The 25,405-nt window shown below is 42.1% G+C and overlaps 1 protein-coding gene across 1 annotated transcript in view; it reads right to left on the bottom strand.

Moving 5' to 3' along the window:
- The window catches only part of LOC104468093 (receptor-type tyrosine-protein phosphatase T-like), a gene marked incomplete at both ends in the record, with an annotated part of 82,556 nt that overhangs the window by 10,778 nt on the left and 46,373 nt on the right, over positions 1-25,405 (bottom strand). The window contains 2 exons of the mRNA XM_010082107.1: positions 3,866-3,902; positions 12,602-12,875. Coding sequence (XP_010080409.1) covers positions 3,866-3,902; positions 12,602-12,875 — 311 coding nt within the window. The remainder of the gene's footprint in view (positions 1-3,865; positions 3,903-12,601; positions 12,876-25,405) is intronic.

The following is a 25,405-nucleotide window of genomic DNA, read 5'->3' as shown; positions in this document are numbered from 1 at the left end:
ACCGCAAAGGCTGACGATGGGTCCCTGCCGCCACCCTGTTCCACCAGCATCAGCCAACTCCTCCACTGAGACTCAGGATGGAAGGAAACGAGCTTGAGGGATGCGCGTGCCTGGGTGGGTATCTACCTGCTCTGCTTTGGAGGATGCACTACTGATGCCATGACCTCGTGCTCTGAAATGCTAAACCCGTCACATTTCATAAGCCAACACACAAAGATTTGAGAGATCTTTCTGGCAACTACAAGAATCGAGTTCATCTGAACCGGAGCAGCAGGCAGCACACCACGCAGCGGAGCGCACCGCTGCGAGATACGGGAAGGAGCTCCTGTGTGGAGCTGAACTAAACCCAAAAGGGGTCGATCTGAACAGTGTATTTCTTGCTAAAGGGAAGGGGAGAAAACTGGGAAGTCTCCAAAACTCTCTCTTTAATGAACTAAAACACTTTTTAAAGAGTTGTCTGCTTTCATTTTCCTGGTTTTGAGGCAACGGGACACACAGAGCAGATTGCCTCCCAGGCTGCTGAAGGAGCGACGGTGGAACAGCCTCACGCATCTCTCAGGTAATTAAAGCTACTTGTTGCCTTGCAGCAACACCCAGGATGTGTTAGCATCCCCCAGTAGCACACTTTCTAACACATTTTATTGCCTAATTACTCCCACACTCACGTTTAGTGCCCTTGTTAACCCAGTACTTCAAGAGAATACCCGCCTTGCTTCAACATGTCTGGATCCTAATCTTCCTGTCACTGGTGTAAATCAGAACTCATTTCACTACCCATTAATGGAGCTACTGCAGTGTTAGATGTCTAGGAATGGAAAAATTAGGCTTGTAGCCCAAAAAGAACCTTCAGTCTGGCACCAATAGTATGTATCTATTTTCTTGCACCAAAACAAACCATGGTTTTTCTCTGCTACCACCTCAAAGCAGAGCTTTTAAGCTCTCAATGCTGAGATTAGCCCTGACTCCAAGGTTGTTTTTTTTTTGTTGTTTTTTGGTTTTTTTTTTCCCCTGACTCTTACCCAAGACACCACAGCGGTACCTTTGCTAACAGCCCTGAAGATTTCGATCAAGGCAGACCACAGGTTCACGCGTTCTATCCTCAGAAAGACAAGGATGCAAATAAGGGCGAATACAGGCCAAGGCCATTAAAGATAATCAATACAACGAGTAGACAGAAGACAGCACAGACGCAATAGGTCACCTAGAACATCGCAGCTATCAGCCTTTGATCAGGCCACAATGTAATTAGAGTTTTGTGAGTGTCTCTGTCCATTACCGCACAGCGGAGGGAGGGCAGATACGACACCGCTCTGCAGGGGCTAGGATGTGGAGTGTCTGATTCTTCCATTCATGGGGAGTTAATGTATGGTGGGAACCAGCCTCATGACATATGGAAATCTGAAACTATGGGAAAGCCCCAAACCACAGAACCACATTGTTCAGCTGTTGCTCAGCTGCTCGTACTTCCCAGGTGCCAGCAATGGAAGAGACTCTTACGTTATCAGGACTACACGCTTGCCTGGGATGCTACCTTGCTTGTGAGCTGCAGGCAATACTGTACCTTTGAAAAGCTAAAACTGCATAAAATTAGCCACAGCTGTGCATATTCCTGTGTCTTTGCTAATGGGCAGGCACTGAGAAATACAACATTGCAATTCACAGAGCTAGGACAAGAAAGAAAAGAAGAAAAAATGAAAAGAATTTCCACAGAGATTTCCACACTCCATGTATAGAAATAAGATATCTGCCTACAAATCAGAAGTGATATCCACTGAGACAGTGAGAATAAACACTAGAACTACCATCATTTCCCGTCTTTTTCCATTCATGCCAGTCAAGAAAAATCCTAAAGAATAAGATCACCAAAAAGCAGTGGCTCTAGGCATCCTCAGGCTCTACCCATCTCTTTTATATTTCTTAGCAAATTAATATTAGTAAGAGAGCTTTTTTTAAAAAGATTATATTCAGAAAAGACAGGATGAGTGTAGCTTACTGACTCTTCCTGGTGACCCAACAGATTAATGAAAATTAAATCAGTTTGCAGAAGTCAACTCAAAGTCAACCATTTATGTGACTCTTTTCTGAAGCACCCAAATCAGGCAGGGGAAATCAAAAGGTCATGCAAGAATGGGACTTTTCAAGCTACATGAGCTTTTATTCTTCTTCGAATAATCACAGAGCAAAATTTTTTTCTGCTAGTATGACAGCATTCTTCCACCAACTCTAGAAAAAGCAGCAACTGAAATGGAAGAAGCTACAGGTTTCCAGAAATGAATTAATCCCGTTCCTCTGATCTCATGAAGAGACCTCCAGGCATGCTCTGGGAAACCCCTGCAGAGACTCATGTCACCCGGGCTCATCTTACCCAGTCCTGCTCTTTATCTTTCTACCACCAGAAAGCCACAATAAGGTATCCCAAATGGTCATGTCACTACCAGCTGGAAAAACCGAGGGGGAAGGAGGGGAGACTGAGACACACAGAACGTCTGTAACCCAGAGAAATTAATTAAATAAAGATTTTACAAGGAACTTTTAAAAGGAAAGCAACGAGAGGGTATGGGGAGCACCAGAGCCACAGATGGAAGGGGGAAAGGGCAGAAATGGCTCATCCTCCTTGGCTTTCGGTGGTGACACAACTGCTTACAGTCCCATCAGCCTGCGTATCGGGTCTCAGCAATGAGAGCAGCTGCGTGGGTGGGAACTTCATGCAGTGTCTGCTATCCCAGTGCATGGCTTTCTGTAACACACTGGGGGATGTCTCCATGTAAAGGTGGAAAAAGTCCTCCTCTGCTACCCAGCAACTGTTAGCTGGGGCTTCTTTGATCCCTTTCAACTCTTAAGTGTAGATGCAGAAATGACAAGGGGAAAGTACCCAGAAGTAATTAACTTCTGTTACTGCTACAAGACAAAAAAGAGTGAAAAGCATAGAAAAAATGGGATGGTGCCTCAAAGAAAAAGTGGCCATGGGTTCCTGCCGATTTGATTTAACTCTGGAAAGACTCCCCAGGCAGCAATGCAGTTATTCCACATTAGAGCAAAGCAGTAAGAGCACAAGATGACAATGTTGAGTTTTGGAAATGCAGAGCTACCTGCAGTACGGACCATGGCCATTACCCTGCCATTTCCTTACAGCTCATTTTGAGACTACATGTGTTGAGGAAGTCTTTTTACAGCTACTCCTCTGTTTGTGCTACAAGTAAATTGGTTTCTGACACCTTTACCAGCAAGTGATTTTGAAGTCCTTAGAAGAGTTGTTAAAAGCAACTCTAAGCTCCAAGAAGCTCCGAGACACTGTCATCATCGGTCCCTCAAGAGCTACACCTTGTGAAGTGAGCTGGGGATCGGAGCACTGCACCTTAACACCATTTGTCTGGGTTTGCTCTGTTTGATCTAGCAGTTTGGTCTCTTCTGAACTAATTGCAATGACAATAAAGAACGGTCAGTTATAAGATGAAAATGGTGTGATACAAGAATTGTGCCCCACTGTGCTCCAGGTTAGGCTTAGGTGAGATCTCCTCTTGTGGAGAGAACGACATTAATAAGAAGCTTTTTCAGTGACGTTCTGCCAATAGCAAGAACAGTCCTCAGGACAGGAAAGCTGTCAACAGAATAAGGGAAATGAGGAACCACAGACAGATAAGCTGTCTTAAAAAAAATAACAAGGTCCACACATATAGTGAAGTGGCTCTGGAAATTGTTGTTCTGCCTTTGTAATCTTCCTTAAAAAAAAAAAAAAAAAAAAAGGAAAAAGAAAAAGAAAAGAAAGAGGCTTGTTCTCTGAATAGTGACTGTAATCAGGTTGTGTCACCACTGCAGCCTTTACATTACTGACATTGTGTTTTGCAGGAAAAGTAAACCCACGTACCTTTTGTTGCCAGCCGGACACAGTTGATTTTTGTTTCCTGAAAAATGAAAAAAAAAGTCTGTAATTTGCCCGTCTACAATAAACATACATTCTTACAAAAAGGTACAAAAACAAATAGGCATTTTTCTTACACTTCATCTCTGAAAATACCACCAACAGTTTTAGTTGCATAAAACACTCTGTGCTAATGGACTTGTATGCAGCTGCTTCTGTAACTGTTAAGAAGTTAAGTGACAACGTTTTTCCACACTGGACGTGTGAGTGATGGGTCTCGCTTAACTGCCTGATTAACTAACAGAATTTACCAGTTAAATGACCTGATCCGTAATAGGCAGACAAGCCTTGGGTCAAAAGTACATGCAACTGTACATCCAATTTTCATGCACCATTACTGCAGATTTTGCAAATTGGGTATTTATTTAAACACATGGCAAACAGACACCAAAAGAGTCATTTGAATGTTTCAGCTCTCTGATATATCCGTGGAGCAGCACGGCACACTGCACAGCCAGCTCTGCCAAATGAGCTATTCAAACAAACCCACACCGCCGCGGTTTGTCATCGCGGAGCTGGGACACAACCCAACGCTTTTGTTCAGTCCACCTCAGAGGCTGCAGATCTGTGTAAACAGGGGTTTGGATCGGAACAGCAATGTTGTATTTGGCTCAACTAAGAGCTGAAACTCGGCAGGCTCCTCAGGCCAGCTCCGCTGAACACACATCCTTCCTGGTGTCCCCAGCGCCTTATTCTACAGCTCTTACTGGCATGGATTGCTCCTGTCCGACGCACAATTGCCGTCCAAATCTTAATGTGTTCCTTAAAAAGCTGACTTTGTCAGGCAGTAATCTGCTGCAGGGTTTGCTTAGCGCTTTATGTTTTTACACGCTCTTGTACATGTCTCGGGTGTAATGAACACGGCATAAATTACTGCCTGTAACAATGCTCCATTAATATGGATGCTGCCTGTGCTCTGGAAACAACAGCCCAGCAAATGCACCGCTGAGCACCTCATTCTGTCCTCAGGCAATAAGATGAACACTGTGAAAGTCTGCATTTGCTCTTGGAGGAAATCTGTTCCAACTATGACAGACCCTCCTTGCCCTGAGCAGGTCCCATCGTGCCTTTCTCCTCGTACTTATGTTGCATGTAAGAAGGGGACACTTACAGGTTTCACATTGGGAACAATGCAAAATACAGGACAAACTGTCCCTTTGTTGATCTCGCCTTCAAACTCTCTTAAGGAACTCCTGATTTTAGACTAGATATTAAGAAGAAGCAGAGAAGCTGTGGATGCCCCATCCCTGGAGGGGTTCAAGGCCAGGCTGGATGAGGCTTTGGGCAACCTGGGCTAGTGGGAGGTGTCCCTGCCCATGGCAGGGGATGGCATTGGATGGTCTCTAAGGTCCCTTCCAACCCAAACCCTTCTATGATAACGTCAGTTCTATGAATTACTGAGGATGAACCATTCCTGTTAGGGACATCCTTTCCCAGCCACACAGCCCCAGAGTGAGACTGAAGCACCATTCATCCCAGTGAACCAGAGGCATCTCTCTTTGGGCAACTGACCCCTCTCTGCCTCAAAAATCAGCTCCTCTACACAACTTGTACAACAGTCAGCACTGCAAAATCAACATAGCTGGTGCAACAGAGCTCCCCATTCATCTCTGCCTCGTGTGTAATCAGCCTGAATTGCCAGCTATTCTGGAAATCCAAAATCTTTATTACTAGTGATGATATATGAAGTAGGAAAAACACAGCTTTATTTTCAGAGCACAACTTCAGCACATAATGCTGGGAATTATAAGACAGACAGATTTGATGTAGTTTACAATTTATGACAAGGTGACCTGAAAAATCAGCAACAAAAAAGTGAATACATAAAAAATACCAAGAGAGCATTTTTGCAGTCTGCAAGTAGGTGGACACTTGTTCGCATTTCATTGTGGAAAATTTTCTGGTGTATTTATTGCTTTCTGCTAGCTTCAAAGTGCAACAAAAAGCTGGAGAAATCAGTCAATGCTGAGAAAAGAAGAGGTGAGAAAACAAAACCTGAAATCTTGTTAATGATGCTGTAACTTATCTCATTTGACCATGGACACATTCCTGCACATAACCCTCCCGCAGGGTGATTTGAGAAGACACGATGCAGTGTGTTGGGTTTGCATCTAGATGCACTAATTGCCGCATTTAGCACAGACAATCATCTTTATTAGAAGACCATGATCTGGCACTGCCTAAAGCAAGTGCAATCAATCGCTAGAGGAACAAGACATCTGGACTTCAAAACTTCATTTCAAATTGCATCTTCTGAGAAGGAAAACAAAAAAGAAACCTGCACAGACATCAGACATCTAGCTACTAGGGATGCTAAAGTTTAAAGCCTTGAACTGAGTCCATATTCCTCATTAGGGCTGGTTATACCATCGATTTCCATTGATCACCTCATTGATCAACCCACTGCTCATCTCTCTGGTGTCTCAAAAATGAGATCTCTTTAAATGTATTCTATTTTTCTTTGATGCTGAGAATTTTGAGTTTGTACAAACTTTTCTACCAAGAAACAGAATAAATAAATTGTTTGGGTTTTTTTTCATAAAAACAGTAAAACCATTTTCCCATAATCACATTTGTTTTTTGAAAAATACTGCTTTTATTTCAGACAAGGTACTTTCCTGCCCACAGTACAATGAGATGCTCCTGTTTAGCCAACAGTGAATGAACAACACAGATAATTCTCACTTATCCATCCAGGTGGCTTAAAGCAATTACATGAAAAATAATGAAATAAAGGCATAATAAAAAAAGTTTTAGAAAAAGAAAAATAATTTCCCCCAAATTTCAGTCTCCGTATTGTTTCTGCATGTTCTTTCAAATGCTGTGAAAGCACAGAAGTTTTGCAAGGCCTCATGTCTACAACAATCTTACTAACAACCGAAGATCCTATATATTCAGTATAAGACACCGGGTTCGTATTACGGCTGAAATCACAGCACTAACTCAGTTTCAGATCCCAGCAGCACTACCTCTTCAGCTCTATATCACTGTCGGGTTAAGACAGACATTTTATATCCAAACAGCGATAGAACAATGTAGGCAGATTTAACCAACATCCTGGCATGGGAAACCACTGCATGAGTATGTTTAACAGCTCTTGAGCAAACCTTCATATTCCAACACGCTTCGTATCCAGGAGGCTTACCGCATATTCATCCCATCTATATGTGTGCTAGAACATAGTTATGTAAGCTTGTTTTCTGGAACTTACTTCCACATGAATAAAACATGATTACAGTGTACTCAAGGCTGAACCCTGGCTAAATTCAGTCCATAGACCATGGACATAGACCATACAAGGACTGGGATTCAGGGTGCTGGGAGACTGTTCCTGGAGGACAGACCCGGACCTATGGTCAGAATGAGCCGGAGACTCCCTGAAGAGGACACAAACTGTGTGAAGTTGTCTTCCCTGCCAACACAGCTCATGCACACAGACTTGAAACTACACACCATAAGCCTGTTTTAGCATCCCTCTGAATTCTAAGATTTTTTTTTAAAACATTCTTTTAATACAGTTTGTTTCTTTCTCTTTCAAAGCAAGGGAGTTGATGCTGTCTACTAATTATTTATGTTTCTAAATGCACATCTCACTGAAGTACACTGGATGATCACTAGACAAGCTCTGCCTCTGTCTCTTTAGCGTTTGGATGGAAACAATTTTCTGCAGAAAAGGGCTGTGAGGGCAGCAGGACATATGTTTATGCGACAGCTGCATCTTCACAACCTAAAAGGGCAAATGATTTTTTTTTTCTTTTATTTTAAAATGACAGCTTGCTGTTTACAGACTAGGAACAACAATAAAAGCAGGAGAGCTTTTTCATCCATCTGTTTTCACACCCACAATTTTTTCTCTCCTCTACTATTATTATGACTTTGCATTGGTTAAACAGTGGATGCCTTGTCTGAAGAGCCACCTGCCAGCACCAGCAAGACCTGCTGGTCCCAGACGGACCATTCTGGGCTGCCCTGGAACAAGCACAGTTTCATCAGGCAGCTCAAACTGGGGCCAGGTAATTTTAACTCTTGCTGGTGCGCAGCTAATTAGCAATTTCCCACTCGGCCTCAGTTTCAACTTTAGTTCCCCATGTCCCAGAGCCATGCATTGAGCATGCTTGTTGGCAACTTGCTTCGCACCAGACACAAACAGTTGTTCTGTCCACTGAACATCTTAAGGAATTATTTTTTTGGTCCTCAACAAATTTTGCTCAAGCTCAGGGCAGCTCTAGATCGCGCATTTCTTTTTTATCCCACTGAAGCCAACTGTTTGCTGGCTTTAAAATTAGCCGTGTGCGTATGTCTGTGCAGCATCAAGGGACTCCCCTATAATTTCTATCGCCAGCTTAAGGAAACTGCTAGTTCTCTTAGAGAACCTAGTATTGCCTTTCCAATTATCAACTATTTTTTGTATTTGTGTTATTTGGAGAAGGGAGGTTTAACACAGTGGTTAGGGTTTTTATTATTTACAACAGAAAGTTATTTCAATGATATATAGTTAATCACTGAATACCCACGCCTCTCAACCATGAGGTAGACTGGAGGAGGATGTTATTTACTATCCAGAAAACACTCAGGTCCACACACTCTGGGCCCAAGGCGGCCAACTGGATGTGGGAACCGGGGCTTACAAAGAGTGAAGTGCTCCCAGGGCTGCTTTATTTCTGCCCCAGCAGCTCCAGCATCAGATTAAGAGTAAACATAAATGAACAAAAGTGTACACCCAAAATCCTACAGAACACAGAGCTCCTCGAAGCTGTTCAGTAGCTTACAGAAGCAATGCAGGCGGCTTGGTGCCATCTCATTCTTCAGAACACAGCTCGTGCTGGACTGAAGTACCTCACTGGTTTTTTCGTGGGCCGCCTCCGCAGGGATGAATGGCATGTCTCTGCTGCCAGCCCTATCCATACCTCCAAAACGTCCCAGAAGAAGAATGTTGTGTACTGTGAGCAGACCTGTCAGCATCTAGAAATCCAGCCTGAGGTCCCCTGATAATAATGAGCTGCCCAATTGTGCATGTAGTACAAGTCATTAGAGAGGAAAAAAAATCAATAGGAATCTCTGTAGAGTCTATCATTCCCTCAAAAATAATATTCTCATTGATTCCTGTGGTGCTACTTTTCACAATTCTGGCCTGAAAACATCATTCACCTGTTGGACCACCGGGCTGCGGGAGCAGCTGGCAGTGTCCCCAACGCCACCGCCAGCTGCGTGACAAAGGCTCTGCCTCATCTCCCATATAGAGGAAAAATGGCCAAGAGTTATCGATTGCAACCGTGCTGTTACACATTTCATTTTAACTCAATATGGGAAAATGTAACTCCACGAAGGATTTTTAGGGAGCTCTGTTTCTGAGCTGCTCAAAAACTCAGGCAGGTTTCACCCAGCAGCTCAAGAATTCTCCCTGTTTGAGCATGGTACTGGGTCACTAACCAGGGACTGTCACCTGCAACGACTCGGATAAAGAACCTGGGGACAATAAAGCCCACAACATTTAACTTGGACTGTTAAGCCAGTACAAGATAAGAGAGGATAAGGAGCAACACAGCCTTGGCACCCTGGGCTCCCGTTTCAGAGGGATAAGCACTGGAGGGGTTGGGGTTTGGAAGGGGCTGAGCTCAAGGAGGTCTTTCAGACAAGGCAACTCCATGATCTGCCATGCACCAGGACAACCAGCGAACATCAGTAACTGCCTGGATGGATGCGACAGCATGTGTGGAGATCCTGCCAGAGGACAGCAAAGCCACTTGTCCATTCTTCTTCCTGTGTCTCTTTCTGTGCTAGCTCTAACAACTAAACAGTAACTAATGGTGCTTCTCACCCCAAAGCCCACAGCTTCTGTTTCATTTCTCTCTCTTTTCCCTTCCTACTTCAAACCCTGAGACCTTTCAGTTCAGCATCTGGCTTTCCACAGTCCCTGGGAGGGAAATTCACACAATTTGGAAGTGTTTTGTATAACAAAGCTGAAAATGATGCTGCTTCACACATGTTCTGTTCAGGTCCCCGTCTGGAAGCAACACCATGTTCACCAAACTTCCTGCAACTGTCCACGGAAAAAAATCCAGCCAGCAACAACTCTCTCCTTCAAACTCTCAAACAAAAAGAACAACATGCACTAGAGAAGGCAGAAAAGCTTGTGATCTGATTTTGTAGCAATCTGCCACACTTGTTTTGCATCCAGCTGTTAATTACGTTTCTTTCACTGTAACAATCATGGCTAATGGCTGCAGAGCAGACGAGAACACCAAACGAGCGGCTGAAACAATGCAGACGTCCTATAACACTTCTACCTCCCTCCTAATCAAGATTTTTGACCAAACACACAATGTTTCTTCAAATTAAGCTCTCCCTAGAGTCCTACATTTCCAAAGGAAGATGTTCTGGTTCACTGTACGAAGGTTTCTCATTGCAGGTTCCAGGTGTGGAAAGAAGTTTCATCAATCCACAACTGTCAATGATTAATGAACCTACAGAATATCCTAATTAAAAAAATGAGTGGCAACGTTCTGTTAAATTTTTCATGTGCAGGGGAACGTAAGGTTATACTTTAGTTGTACTAAATTGTTATTGTTTCAGATTTTTTGTGGATGTGCATTATCAAAAATGCCGTGTTGCAGCCATAATTATTTGTAGGTTTTACAAAGACCAGTCAAAGCTGCTCAGGACATAAGTGAAAACACAGAACTCTTAAATACAAATTATACCTGTAAACAATTCTGGGAACAAAAAAAAACTTACTATTTATAGCTGTGAAAGTTTGGATGAAAATTAGACCCTAATGTTTGAAAGGTAGGGCTTAAGATTTTGTCCAGAAACAAAAACTATCACAGCTACGTCTTTGAAGATCAATATTCCACCTTTATATTTTTTCCCATAGTACTGCACTTTGAGGATATATAAGCATATATGGTACCAATATAAATTAGTAACACAAGAGGCAATTTCTTGCTCCAGTAGGAATTTGGCTTGTCTGGTAGGATACTCTGCTTTCACAAACTGAGTTGTTGCACACAGACTCACATTACTTATGCTTGAAAAGTCCTTTAGATTCTTGTGTTCCTATTAGAACAGCCCAAGCAAGTCATTCTTTTTTTTGAGTCCTTACCACGTTATATGTAGAGAGTGTGATGCAACCTGCCAGCTACAGAGACACAGAAAAAGCAGGAACCACACATTAGTGCTGCCTAAATCCAGAATGCCAAGGGAAGCTACATTTCCATTCACACAACCCATTTATGGCATATTATATGGTACTTAAGCAAATAAAGTTTTCTTTCGTCCCTGGGGATCCATTCACTAGCAATTAACTATCACACAAGGGGGAACTAACTAGACACAGAGAGACATATACATATATTTCACAATTTCCTTTATAAAGGCAAATCCAAAATGGAATTAATTGAGTAGTGCTAGAAGGAAACTATGTCAACTAGAAAGGAAACCAAGGTGAAAAACAGCATGGTATTGAAGAGATTTGTGCTTGTCAGCCACACAGCAGAAACTCAGCAGGAGAATGGTGATAAATGAAGGCAGTAAAACACCAAGATACATTGTGAACGTTGTATCGGCATTGCTAGCCTGTTAAACGATGTACGGTCCTCCGTGATGAGTCCATGTGTTTTGGGTATAAAAGACATTATTCCAGTGGAGACCAAAGCCTACACCACTCACCTTTGATTGATTTTTCTAATTTTGCTCTTTCAGAGGTGAGGTCTTAGAGAATTTATCTATGTTAAAGTCAGATTCATGAAAGCACTGGCAAATCTGCCAATAACACACGCGGCTACCCAACTTCCTGATGTCATGTGAATGCTCTAAGACTCTCCATGAGCCCAGAGTGTCCAATTGTATCGTGCTATGTGATAACAAAAAACAACTAGGGGAGTCAAAATGGAGGAATATGAATAACTGCTTAGATTGGATCTGGCCTGTACACCGTTAGCTGAACAGACCTGAAACAGAAAAGTTAAAAGATCACAAACTATTCTAGGCTGGATAAGAGGCTTTCACTCTTCCCGTGCCAGGATCTGTTGGGGCATTACATGTACATCATTTGAACCTGAGGACAGGGTAGACTGTGTTTCCTGTGCTATTTCCATTTTAAACTTAATATCACAAAGTATATGTAAGAATACAGTCCCGGGTATTCAAAAGGACTAAGAAAGACATGCACATCATCCCCCCTGCAGTACGACTTACGCTGAAATTCCCAAACATAACTGCTGCACTATGAGGTGACCAAAGACAAGCTGCAAGGCAATCCAAATTCAGAGCTTTTGTATAGTTGTAATCTCAGAATGTTTCCTCCAAAATCACAAGCACTGTGAACTGGACACTATCAGGATATTGCATATACATCTTTCAAAAGCACAGTAGCCCCTACTCTGACATTCATGCATACGCAACAAAACAAAAAGTCTAGAAATTAATTTTGTCAATCACATGCCAACATGTGCCTTTACATAGTCTGGCTCCTCAACACGTTTCTCGTTGGATCTAGGCATCAAAGAGAGACCTGAGTGATGGACAAGTAAGGGTATGTTTGATTTTCATCAAATTTCTGTAAGAAGGTAATAATTAGGATGAGTTAAACTGGCATCCAATGGAGGAGGAAGGAGAAAGATGAGGAGGATAGACAGAGGTGGTCATATATACAGATCCAACTTCAGTTTTCACTGCACTTACTCCATTTGCCTTGCTAAGAGCCTGGAAGTATATGCTGTAGCTTTTCAGGGGAGACAGTGGAGCATTCCAGTAGCCATTGTAGGTTTTGTTGTCGCCCACTGTGAAGGGCTGTGTGACAGGCAGGTTGATGGGTTTCAGCTCAGCTGCGAAGTAGTGGGGCGAGTCAAGACTGGAAGCGTTCTTGTAGCTCACGGGGACAGAGAAGCATTCGATGATGTCTGCAGCTCTCCGTGCTTTCTGCAGCTTCTCCTCCTTGACAACAAGTTGATAGACACTAGGAGGGAGAGAGGAAGGTAAGATTAGAGCCCCAAGAGCCTTACATATAGAGAATGTGTCCAACAATAAAAGGAAAAGGCAAAGTAAGAAAAACACTGTTAGGGTATCACAGCAAGCACACCAGTAGCTGTGCCCACCGAATGTTACAGTGCGGGCAAGATGCTGACCACTTGCTCTGTTGATTTAATTTAGTTAATCAAGGCACACCTTGGTCAAAGTAGAATAGATTTCAATCATGTTGCACTTTGGGAAAAAGATTAACTAATAAAATATCCAGTTTACAATGAATTCTGTCTTCTTCAGCCACAAAGTTGAAACGTGCACTGTTTGCTTGGGCTGAACAGCCATCGCGGTAAAGGAGAGCATTAGCAGGTGGCAATGGTGTCAGATCCCTTCTGAAACCATTTCAGGGTGCAAGAATCAGTTTAGATCAAAAAGATTCTCACATCTTCTAAGAACGTAACTTCTTTTGACCCTCCCTCACATCTCATTTTGGGATGTATCCTGGGATGTAGAGTTCTCTAACCTTAATTCCTGATGGCAAGTCTCCTCCCTTCCACCACTAAAAGGCTGAGCCACTGAGCAGGTGGCTTCACAGCTCTCCCAGTTCACTTTTGTTTCAGGAAACAACAACAACTCTTCATATTCTTTCCAGCTCTATGAATGTTAATCCTCTTCGATTGCTGCTAAGCTTTTGGCCTCTACGATATATAATAGCAATCTTGTTATTTCTAGCTTACTATTTCAGCCTCAAAGAGGTTGCAAGGCATTCAAATGCACTCTTTTTTTTTTTCTTCCCCCCCTCGGGCAGTTAACAAAGCCCTTACATTCCATGCTGCTACAGCTGAGGCAGGTTTACTCTCTGCTTAACACCACTCACCCATTTGACAAAGAAAGATACCGCTGCAGTCATTTTACTTTTTGTCAGGATATTCACACGCGCTGCCCTCACCTGTCTGGGCGAGACTGGTCCTTTGTTTCGTTAGACAGGGGAGATCGATTAAAAGATTGGACACAGCCAGCAGTGTATCATTCTCCCGGCTTTCACAGGCTCATTGTTGCAGACAGATTGGTCTGAAAAATTTCTAGCATAGCAATAGCTCATCAATGCTTCTGTGGGAGGTGAAGTTCTGGCACCTTCAACAAGCAGGAGTAAAATAAAACTGAGCTCATGCTTTTGAGTTAACTCTTCCTTCACGCCTGCAGGTATCTGCCGCACTCGCTGGTAACAACGGGGAGGTCAGTGAGTCACCTGGAAATCATTTGGCTCCCACTGCTAGACACAAAAACCAACTAATCTTTACAAGTACGACCAATTTATGAATCGCTTACTACTGAAGTTGTCCTTATGCAGGATACTACTAACCGTTACTAACGCAGCAGGAGCACCCACCAGACATACAGATTGCAGTCTTTAATGACATCTCATCAAGAGTTTGGAAAGCTTTCCTCAATCCTACAGTTCATTGGAGGCTTTAATAAAATATTTTAGACTTTCTTGGGTATTTATTTTCTGATTTCTAAAAAGATAAACAGGTTTCCCAGCAACATTTTAAGGATTATCATTGAGGATGTAGCAGGAGCTGCAAGCGAAAGCCTGTTTAACCTAAACTCTCCCCTCACTTTAGCAACTTTTAGCATGCCGCTTTGGACACTGCTGACAGACTGCCAGCAGGTTCTTATTCTGGCCCTCCTCTCTGGTGATAATTATCTACACTGCTGACAAAATGGCAAACTTTCCCAGTAATGTGCAAAATTGCAGTTGAAATTTTTATGGGCATTTGCCACATGACTTCTAACCTAAAAAGTGATTGTTTTCCATGTTATCCAACCCAAAACATTTATCTTTTCTGGTTACAGAAAATATTTCCTTTATGGATATACATAAACATATATGTATAAATATATATAAATCTCTGTTCAGCCTACACAGAGGCCAAGAGTTCCCTCTTCCCCTCTCCCTAGCCCTACAGTGTCCAAAGGGTGAGCCCCATTCTCTTGGTTATCCCACTTGCAACCGATGAACCTATGTACTTTTCCACCTTCAGAGAAGGGAAAGCTCCCATGGACATGAATTGCCAGATGACTGAACTTCCCTAATCATCACAGAGCTTATTTACCTTTGAAGACACTCCCCATTTCTCCCTTGACAGTTCTGATATCTGCTCCAACCATACAGGTGCTCTTTTTTACCATGAGCAAGAGTTTGTATACATATAGAACCTAATACCAGATACTCTGCCTGTATTCTTCCAACCCAAACCATTCTATGGTTCCATTATTTTAGCTTTCCTACTTAGCCATTAACGCACTTCTTCCTTTCACAGGGACAACTCACTCTTTTAATGACCTGAAATTTACTTCTAATGTTTATTCTTTTGGAGTAAATTGAGGTGTCTCTAGAAGCACAACAGTATGCTCATGAGCACTGAAGTGCAATGCATCAGACACCCCATTTGTGTTCAAGTTAAAGTCCCATTAATCTGCTCAAATTCCATTTCCTTTTCTATGAAAAAGTATCTGAGCTAGCACTGCTGTCATTGTTCCCTTTGTCTAAAAAGCCTACTCTGGTGAAACTTAGGACGAGTGACTGAGTGCTTTCTTGGCATTTTTTTTCCTTTATGCCCCAGCTCACACCGACTGACACACCATGGTCATCTCTAAGGGTTTACCAGCTTGACTTGGTGACCACCAGCCTTCAGCCTCACTCCTTTCTCCGAGTCTCAGTTATTTGGTAGTGGTCAAGTGGCCAAGCACATGGATGGTTTTAAAGATTACTCTTGACTGAAGATTATTACTCTGATAAATTGTTTCCTTATCAAATGATTACTCTGGGGCTCCCTTTCTGATATTTTGATCGCAGGATTTTGATCTGTCTGGTCCTTCCACAAGCGCAGGATTCACAATTCCCCCTAGCTGGTACACCGCCTGGTACAGTCTCATTTTCTTTTTTCTTCTGCCATACCTTTGTTTTTCAGGTTATGCTTTTTTCTGCATGTCTTGTTTTTACCTAGGAGCAGAATTTTCCTGACAGCTTTTAGGACATCTTCAGAGATCCACTCCTCTGCTACAGCCAGTGAAGTGCTGCAAGGCACATCAAGAGCTTCCACACCCGCTACCATCAGGATTAAGATGCTCTCTTAACTCTTTGCCATTTCATGGAGCAAAAAGCCAATGATCCTATGTCCCAATGAAATTCCTGTTGGAATTCCGAGTAGCAAACGTGCAATGACCCACCCTAAAGTTTGGCCAAAGCAGCTGCATTACTACAACAATTCTCAAAAGAGTAAAAGTAATTCAACTTTGCTCAGCAGACGATAACTTTCCGTGATACGTTCTGACCTCTAAGATTGAGGTCAGGCACTAACTCAAAATAAACTCAGTGAGTAGGATCTGCCCTTTTGGTCTGCAAAAGCATTCAGCTGCAGACACATCTCTGTTTCGGGGCTGAACAGGGTCAACCATTTGCAGCTCGTTACAATGGACAGTTTTCATAATATCCAGCAGTGTGATTGAACTGAGGGAAAGCAGGAGTACGTTTCCAAAAAGGACTGCTAGAGGGAAGGAAAAAAAAAAAAAAGAAAAAAAAGAAAAAAAAAAAGCAATGGAAATCAGGATGAGGTATCCAAACTATTCTAATAGTTTTTATTCTGGCTAACAAATAAGCAGTAACATGGATCTCCTGGGGCTCTCCTTGCCTCAAGCTTCAAAGCTACTGCTCCCAGCCACTATCGGCTAACCCTGCTTTCATAGCAGGAATCAATGCATCAGTTGAAAATGTCCAGCTGGATAAAAACAAATTTCAGTGCCATACATTGAAATTATATTAAAAGAGACAACAAAAGCAGAGTATTAAAACTCCCAACACTAGATCACAACTTCAGTACCAATAAACTGAAAAATGTAACCCCTACATTTCAATGTTTAATATTCAGCCACATTCACAAACACTGCAATCAAATCCACCCACGTGCATGCTGCAGGGCAACGGAAGCAGGGGTCTTGTGTTCCTAGTGCTAAACTCCCCCAAGATACCTCAAAGCAACCCAGTAATCCTGCTGTCCCAATAATGCCAGGACAGGGCAGCTTTCCAACAGCCATAAGCTCTGCTCTCCAGAGAGCTCTCTAGGGATTCTCCAATCTGGGCTACAAACCAAAGTCAGCACTACCGACTTCCTAGAAGGCTGGGGAGCCGACTGCTCTGCTGTGCAGCTGCACACCCTGATTAGAAATGGAGACCAAAACTGGGCCCCTCGCTAAATTTCCCAGGTCTTAGACAGATAAATCCCCACGACTTTAATAGAAGCTTTTTAAGGTTTTTGACAGCTCCATTCTATATCACTGATCAAAGCACAGCCATAATGGTTGCCACGGCACAAATGTTGTCTGCAGAAGAAGAAAATGTGCTCTTATCATCATCTACAAGGTAATCTTTTAAATGATGAGTTCTCTATTCAGTAGAGAAGCACAAGTGTGGATAATCAACATTTCAAATCACAGCCCATTCCTGTGCGACTGAGATTGCTCTGAGTGCTGTCAGACTTCTCCCCCTAATTTCTTTTTGTGCTGCTTGCAGCACAATTTGAGGATGGACTGAGGAAGCACTTGTCCACAAATCTAGCCATGTATTTAGACCAGAGTCAAGTTTTGGATGAAAGATGTGCATGAGAAAAGCTGAGTCAGAGCTTTCCATAAAGCACCCAACATCTGGTCGGTGCAGTCTGATATCCTGAGACGGTACTTATCAACAAGGTGAAATCTATACTATACCCCTGACAATGGTAGGGTATGAAAAAGAACAGAATTTCTTTGTAACCTTACAGTGATCCCCTCACCTGACTTATTAAAGTTTAAAAGAAACAATGCTGCTGCAGCTTAGTACTCCCTCTGGATCAATTTTGGTACTAAATTTTCTTAACTGTATTGTATAAATATTTCATATATTTTCATTTAATTTTAATATTTAACACATAAATATATTATCAGCCATATATTATTTCCAATAATATTTTCTTCTGGTGAACAAAAATAAGTGGCAATTAGTACAGTCTGACCTTGCAGTGTATTTTTCTGCAGATTATTGCGAGTGGGCTTGGCAGCTCACCCTACAGAGAACAGGAACTTCTCATTTCTAGCTCAAATGAACACATTACTTTCAGAATAACTGTTTGGCAGGCTACAGGAAATAAGGTATTACCAAAGGGTAGGATTTTCCTTATTAATAGTCATTTTAATTCAAAGAACGAAGGACAAAAAGGGCAAACGAAGTAAGGATGGAAAAGACTTGGATCTTCTGATAGCTGTGTCACCTCAGACAGAAGGTTTGCGGGAGGTAGTAGCCAACACGGAGCTGGACATTGACTTTCCATTGTTGCACCTATTCTTTGGAATTGACAGACTCAGTGCTTCTGAAAAGGCTACCCAAGCCCATGGAAATCCAACGCAAATACTGTCTGACCAATCCAGGAGAACCAATGCTGTGCAGAGGTGAATAAAAGGCATCGGTGCATATGAACAAAGGTAGAATATTAGAGGGGCTAACAAACAATTCAGCTTTTCTCTTATTTACAACACAAATAGTTTTAAGCAGCATGCTCTTAAAACCATGAGAGCATTGTCAGCATACTGCTTCATACCCTCTGCAAAGCATCACGCAGAGACCCCAAATACTGAGTGCTGACTTCATACAGAATTCAGACATCAGTCATCAAACACCAGGCCTGCCCACTGGAAATGTTCACTGGAAAGACACCCTCAAACCAGTTTCCCTAGATGCTATTTAAACATGGCAGTCCTGATACCAGCCAGGTGTGTTTGTTGGTTTTTTTTAAGAGCTCATTTAAGTTAACAGTTAAGGCACAGAACCCAGGTAACAGATACTTAACACGAGCTTTTTTATCATCTGGTTTTCCATTTAACTTATTACCCCACTGAATTTGTTTGAGACAATTTAAATATATTTGTATATATCCATGAAAGTTCATTGTCTTCATTCTGAGAGCATGGAGCCATCGCCCAGGATCCTGGGATGGGAGAAGGTTTGATGCGTTGCCTGACACTCACATTTAGAATTTAGATTAGCTATTGAGTGTGTGTACGCTTGTTTTATGGCCAAGTTGATGCAAACTGAGACAGAAGAGTATCACCATCTTTATTTTCTCTTCCTTAAATGTATCTGAATTAAAACCTGAATTCTGCCATATAGGCAGTAAGAAAGAAAACAATGGGAAATTTGAGCAAATATGACAGGGATGGAAGCTAGAAATATCCTACAAAAATCTATCGGTACTCTACAGAGCTTACTCTAAAAACTGTGAAATTAAACAGCAGAGGAGACCCTTCTTACAGCATGCCTCCAGCCCTCCCGTGAACCTGCATAGAAAGAATTTTTGTAAAAAATTCAACCAAAACATACCAAACTCTAAAAAAGATTTATATGACATAAATTCTACAAGAACTAAAGAATTTACAAGAACTAAATGGATGACTGCCATAAAACCTGACACCGAGACCCTCTGTTCTGAGCGTACACTGCACCTACAGCGCTGCTTTCCTTTGGCTACAGTGATGAATATTCCCTCACCAGGCTCCTCCTACAATCCTATAATCAAATGTTTCAGGCATTCTGAATCGACTCTTCAGACAATTTCCAAGTTCATAAAGTTTTCTGGGTTCAAACAGGTGGCAATGTACTCCCAAGAGTTGAGTTACCTCCTGCACATGTTCTAAAATGTCACCCTTAACATCTCCAATGGCACCTTTAATCAGAAGCTCTGAAACTAATCTACAAAACATAATGAGCTCGGTTTCACAGCCACCTAGGATGTACATACTGGGGACAGTGCACTGTTCTGCATTTTTTGTCCATTTAAGAACTGTTTCAAAACCCATTAGAATCAATTAAAGACTGCTACTAGTCCCCCTAGGCACTGGAACAGCTCCATGCAGAACACAATATGCTGAAGTTAGGGCTAGCTTTCGATAAACATTTTAATGCAGAAAATAGGGAAAAAAAGAGATTGTTCTGGTATGTCACCTTCTGGAATTTGCTTGGCTATTTCAAAGATTCAAAACCTAGCCCATTATGAATATTGGGCTGCACTGTCATCAATATAATAATTAAAAGAAATCAGCTTGCTCGCATCTGCAAGGCATTCACAAAAATAAAGCTTATAATAGTGATGCTACTCAAGGAAATAGTCTCTCATACTGCAAAGTTATTCACAACAGATCCCTCATTCTGAAGTTATTTTTGTGTTGTCTTTTAACACCCATGGAAATTAAACAACTCTTCTACTGCATTCACTGAAGTTGAAGAATACCAACAAAACGTCCAAGTTCAGCCAAATTTGTAAAAACGGCATAGAAAGAAGAGATGGTAATTACTGCCGTTGCTCTGAAAAAAACCTGCTGAGATAGCACCAGTAATAATGCAATCCATTTAATCAAGAAGGCTGGTAAGAGTCTCTTCACTTTTTCTCCTACACTCATATTCCATTCAGTAGTCTAGATTTACTACCAAGGCATGTTGCACCCTGAAATTGATGAAACAAAGGGTAGCAACTGCACACTTGGATAATACTATTTGGAGTCAGTCTTCACATGGGCATTCTTTTATCACTGAAATTTCAAGCTTCATTAAATTTCTGTAGGGATTGAAATGGGCTCTAGAAAAAAGTAAGAATGCTGAAAGACCACATGCTCCCTGTATAGAGAAAAGCTATGGTTCCGTATTCTCCCCAGCCAGTATAGTAACTGTGATGAGGGACAAGCTTAAAAATGAAGGCAAAATAAAACAAAACAAAAAAAATTGTATTTGTAGAAAAGCACCCTGCCAGTGTCAGTGTATCAAATGCTGTCTCTGGCCAAAATACTTTGAAATTTCTTTGCAGTCATACGGCAGCATCACATAAAATTCCCACAACTGACTGAAAAATGGAAAATCCATTAGAAAGTAGTTTGGGGTTTGGTACTTTGGTGTTTTTGTTTGTTTTTTGTTTTGTTTTGGTTTTTTTTTTTGGGGGGTGCTTTGTTTGTTTTGTTGTTTGGGTTTTTTTTGTTTTTTTTTTTTTTTTTTAAAAGAAGTGACAATGTAATGTCAAGTGTGATGTCACATGGCCTCAGACCATAGGTGGGTAGACTTTTATCCTGACAGACCCCTGAGGTACAATACATCGTTAACCCACCATTGCAGATGTATAAAGTGCAAGGAGCAACTTGCCTGGTATCACACAGTATCAGCTGTATGTAAGGAGATCCCCGCATTCTTGTCCACTATTCTCACTTCCGCCCACCAGCCAATATGTCCTTTCTAATGGTTTCTGGGGTTTCCAGACTGAACACATGCTAATCCTGCAAAGTCTTTCAAAAAGCAAAATTAAGAAAAATGCTACTTCTGGGCATGCCTTGAGGTGTGACCTGCAGAGAGGAAGGAGGGGCAGACAGCCCTGGGAGAGATGTTCCAGAGACCCTCTCTTTCTTAAAACTGCACCAAAGACACAAGAGCTTGTCCAACTTCCACGAGCACCAGTGACAACATTGTGCCCATAGTCAGATATAATGACAGTTTAAATAAAGAGCTGGGTGCACGCCCGTGCATCTAAATACCTGTGTGTGTGTACATGTGTATCTATACATAAATACAGGTCTTAAAATCAGTGCTTCCAACCTCATTGTGCTCCACTCACCATTACTCTTCTACAAGTGACTAATGACCACATCTTTCCAAGGAGGACAGCTATTGAAAGAAATCTAGAAACACAATTATTCCCATGCAGTTCCGAGCAGGTCTAATCATCACCGCAGTGTCAAACAGAAACGTGGTAACATGCACAAAACATAAGTAGTTGTCAAAAAGACAACTGTATTGACAGTCAGTATTTACTGACCAAAATCTGTGTGCTTAAAAGCCCATTTTTCCTGGCTGTATCATTTAGTCTAATAAGAGATGCAATCCAGACTCACAAAATTATGTCCTTTCCACTCAGACCACTGCTACTGCATCTATTTACTTGTATTATACGCATCATTCTTTAAATGCCTTAAATTCTCTCAGTTTAATCTTCTTGGAAATAAAAATAAAACACAGAAAGAAAAAAAAATAATAAAGAACCAGAGGGCATTTCAAAGCTCTGTGTTCCATCATCTCCATAAGCCTGACCTGGCTTGCACCACAGATTAGACATAATAGCTGCTGCTCCCCGGCGGAGCAGGCACAGTCCCTATCGCTCCAGTTCAATGTGATTTTGTGCTGGCAGATTAAAGACAATGAGCACAGGCAGATTCAGCTTTCACTGCAACAGGAGCTAATGTTAGTGGCTTTAGAAGCGTTTTTTCCCCTCCTGAGCCACCTGCTATCTGTTTGATCTCCAAAAAAACCCAACCCCTTTTTTGTTCATGTTGCTTAGCGTTAAACAGGCATCGCTGACTGAGGTCTTGTCATCATCCTTGGTGATCGGTGGTTTAAGGGCAAAAGGAATTTCCAAGGACAAGAAGTGCCAAAGTGGTTCTTAAGCAACCTGCAGGATAGGGAGAGACTGTGGCACACCCTTATGGGGACTGTCCAACACCCTCTGCCATGTCCTTCATAACAGCAGTGGCTTGGATGAGGGGATAGCTATATTTGCATATATTCTCAGTCAAAATTAATTTGGGTATTTCCGATGGCTTCCATGAAATTAGGTCCACTTGGATGCAGAAATAAACTAGTTTGGATTTCAAAGCTTCCTCTCCCTTTTCCACAACCGTTGCTACCAGACTGTGGAGGGAAAACCCATACATAAGAATCTGATGTCTTTTTTTATAGAGAACATTAGAAAAATATTTTTTGTTGCGTTTGTGCATGTTTGGGTTTTTTTTTAAACTAAAAGGCTAAGAAAACAAGACAAATTGGGGGAACCTGCGCTGCTTACAACCTCAGGAAAAACTTCATTACTGGACAGACCCATGTGGGCAGATAACAGTCTACTCACAGTTATATCACCAATGTACAACAGAAAATACGAGCTCTCCTGGGTAAGGATAATACAGATTTTCAGCACCCGAAGCTACAGGAGTACCAGCAAGATTCTTTCTTTTTTTCACCTATTCTGAAAAGCACAAAGTCATCATGCTTCTGACATCAGGGAGAGGTCTTGACTGGTACCTTCACTACAGCATCTCCTGCCCCAGAGCAAAGCAAAGGTGAGGATGGGGAAAGGAGACAAGTCCCAAGGGCAAGGACCTCTCGGCATCAACTCACAGCTGGTCTGTAACCATCTGTTAACACCTCTGACCTCCACCATAGCCCAAATAGAGAAGATCTAAACATCAGGAGGTTGTCCCTGATAATCCTGTACTTCACCAGCTCCCTTCAAAGCTAAGCATATTTTTGTTGCAAGAGAAAACATTAAATACAGGGTATATGCTTTGGCAGAAAAATACTCAACCCGCATCAACATCAGGTCCTGCAGTTAACTCAAGGATCTGCCAAGCTGGAAGCCAAGAGAAAACAGCATTACCTCTGCTTCCCTTTTGCTGTTCGACCTTTCCACCCAAACTGCTGCACTCTACCCCTCTCTCCTTGCCTTCCTCTTTTGCACCATGACTACTTTTTATCAAACCAGTCTTATTTCCCTCTTCTTTTGCAGAGTAAGCAAACCACTCACCATCTCCTAGCTCTGCCTTTTGCTTCGGAAAAGCGCTGTTCAAAGGGAATTGAAACTGTAGAGAGGCAGAATAGCATTGTGGCTGCAGAGGTTTGTTCTTCTGAATTGTCCAGCTGTATTTGTGATAATCCCATCATTCCATCTGCAGCCCACACGCTGGTGCAGCAACCTCCTTTTCTAGTTCCAATAAATTACACATTCATTATGGAGGAAATTAACACCTCAAAGCAAACTATAATTAGGAATTCTTCAATTCAGTTTATGCTTTTTCAATTAGGCCCTCTATAATTTTAATCATGGGAGCATTAACATGTTTCCGGAATTTATATACCTGTAAGTATAATTAAATCCTGAAATGCCTTAGTCCGCAACAGCAAAGCAGAGCTTACTCATCTTCCCTTTTATCGCATTTTTTGTGCTATAACAGACACATCGAGGGGCACCCGATAGCGTAAACATTGCCTGTCACACACAACAGAAAAGAGCTCGCTTGCCCTCCAAACTCATCATCCTCGTGCCCAGTAAAGGGGCTGTGACTGGATAAAGCTTATGCACTGCTTCCGAGGGCTGGGCACGAGCCCAGACTCATCCCATCTCATTTTCAGTACCTTAAGGAGCTGCTTCAATGAGGCAAAGCATCCTCTGTGGTCTGAAAAAAGAGCCAAGCTCCTCCTTGTGGTCCGGCTGGGTTCATCCCTTCGAAGGGGCTGCGCCAAGGGCTCTCACAGGCAAAAGGAGGCTGGGTGCTCCGCCCCAAGAAACTGAGGGTTTCTAATTTTTAAAATCTTTTAAGTGGTTTGCTATTATCCTTTTATTCTGTGATAACAAGGAAAGGGCATACTGTCTTCGGGAGCTGTGAAGTAAAGAAATGACTTGGAAAAAGAAACCTTCAAACTGGCAGCCATGGGTATTTTCTACTGGTTGACAGCTCGATGTGAGAAAACCGCCATCAATTTGTGATTCTCGACTTAAAGTTCAGACTTCATTAACCTTTTGATTGCTGGAATTTAATTTGACGGTTCACGTGGACAGCAGAAAAGATTTATGTAAAAACATTAATTCCCCCGCTCTCAGTATCCTCAGGCCTTCATAAAACTACAAAGTATTAGCAAAAGCTTCACGGTAGAGCTAATAAAATGCTGCTTGACACAAAAGAATTGTCTCTATATGTAATTTGATTGTTAAAATATTATCATTAAAATATATGCAAATTTTATGGCTTTCCTCTCCCATTTCTATCTGCTGCCAAAACCCTCAGTGGAACCATTAGTAGGGCACAGCAGGTCAGCCAGGCTCAGAGGAGGGCTGTGTTACTGATGGCTGATAAATGGGCAAAGGCAGTTTTACAGCCTTTGAAGGGACTCTATTCTCAGATGAACCATATGCTGATCCGGTAAGAAAATGCATTTCCTGCACCAGATGAGGCAATTGACACAAAATGCCCCTTATCCTCACTTTTTAGGGCCAACACCTGGCTCTTCAGGGGGAAATAAAAAAAAAAAAAACCCTTGAAAGATCCATTCAACTAATTATGCCATGCTACATAAAAGACTAAATATTCCTTCCTGATACTTATAGTTGTCACTTTGCATCCTGAAGTATCCCTGTATCTCCATTATGTTTCTCTCCTGATGCAGCAGACAAAGCACTTCTAAGATCTAGAATAACGTCAAGTACCACTGAAGTCATCATATATGATGAGGACGAGGGGTAATGGATTTAAACTGGAAGAGGGGAGATTTAGACTAGATATTAGAAAGGAATTCTTTACTGTGAAGCTGGTGAGGCAGTGGCCCAGGTTGCCCAGAGAAGCTGTGGGTGCCCCATCCCTGGAGGGGTTCAAGGCCAGGCTGGATGAGGCTTTGGGCAACCTGGGCTAGTG

Source organism: Pterocles gutturalis, unplaced genomic scaffold (genome assembly GCF_000699245.1).
Source record: "Pterocles gutturalis isolate BGI_N339 unplaced genomic scaffold, ASM69924v1 scaffold14274, whole genome shotgun sequence".
In the NCBI taxonomy this organism is placed as follows: domain Eukaryota; kingdom Metazoa; phylum Chordata; class Aves; order Pterocliformes; family Pteroclidae; genus Pterocles; species Pterocles gutturalis.
The sequence above is the reverse complement of the archived record's forward strand: the minus strand, read 5'-3'. Positions and strand labels throughout refer to the sequence as shown.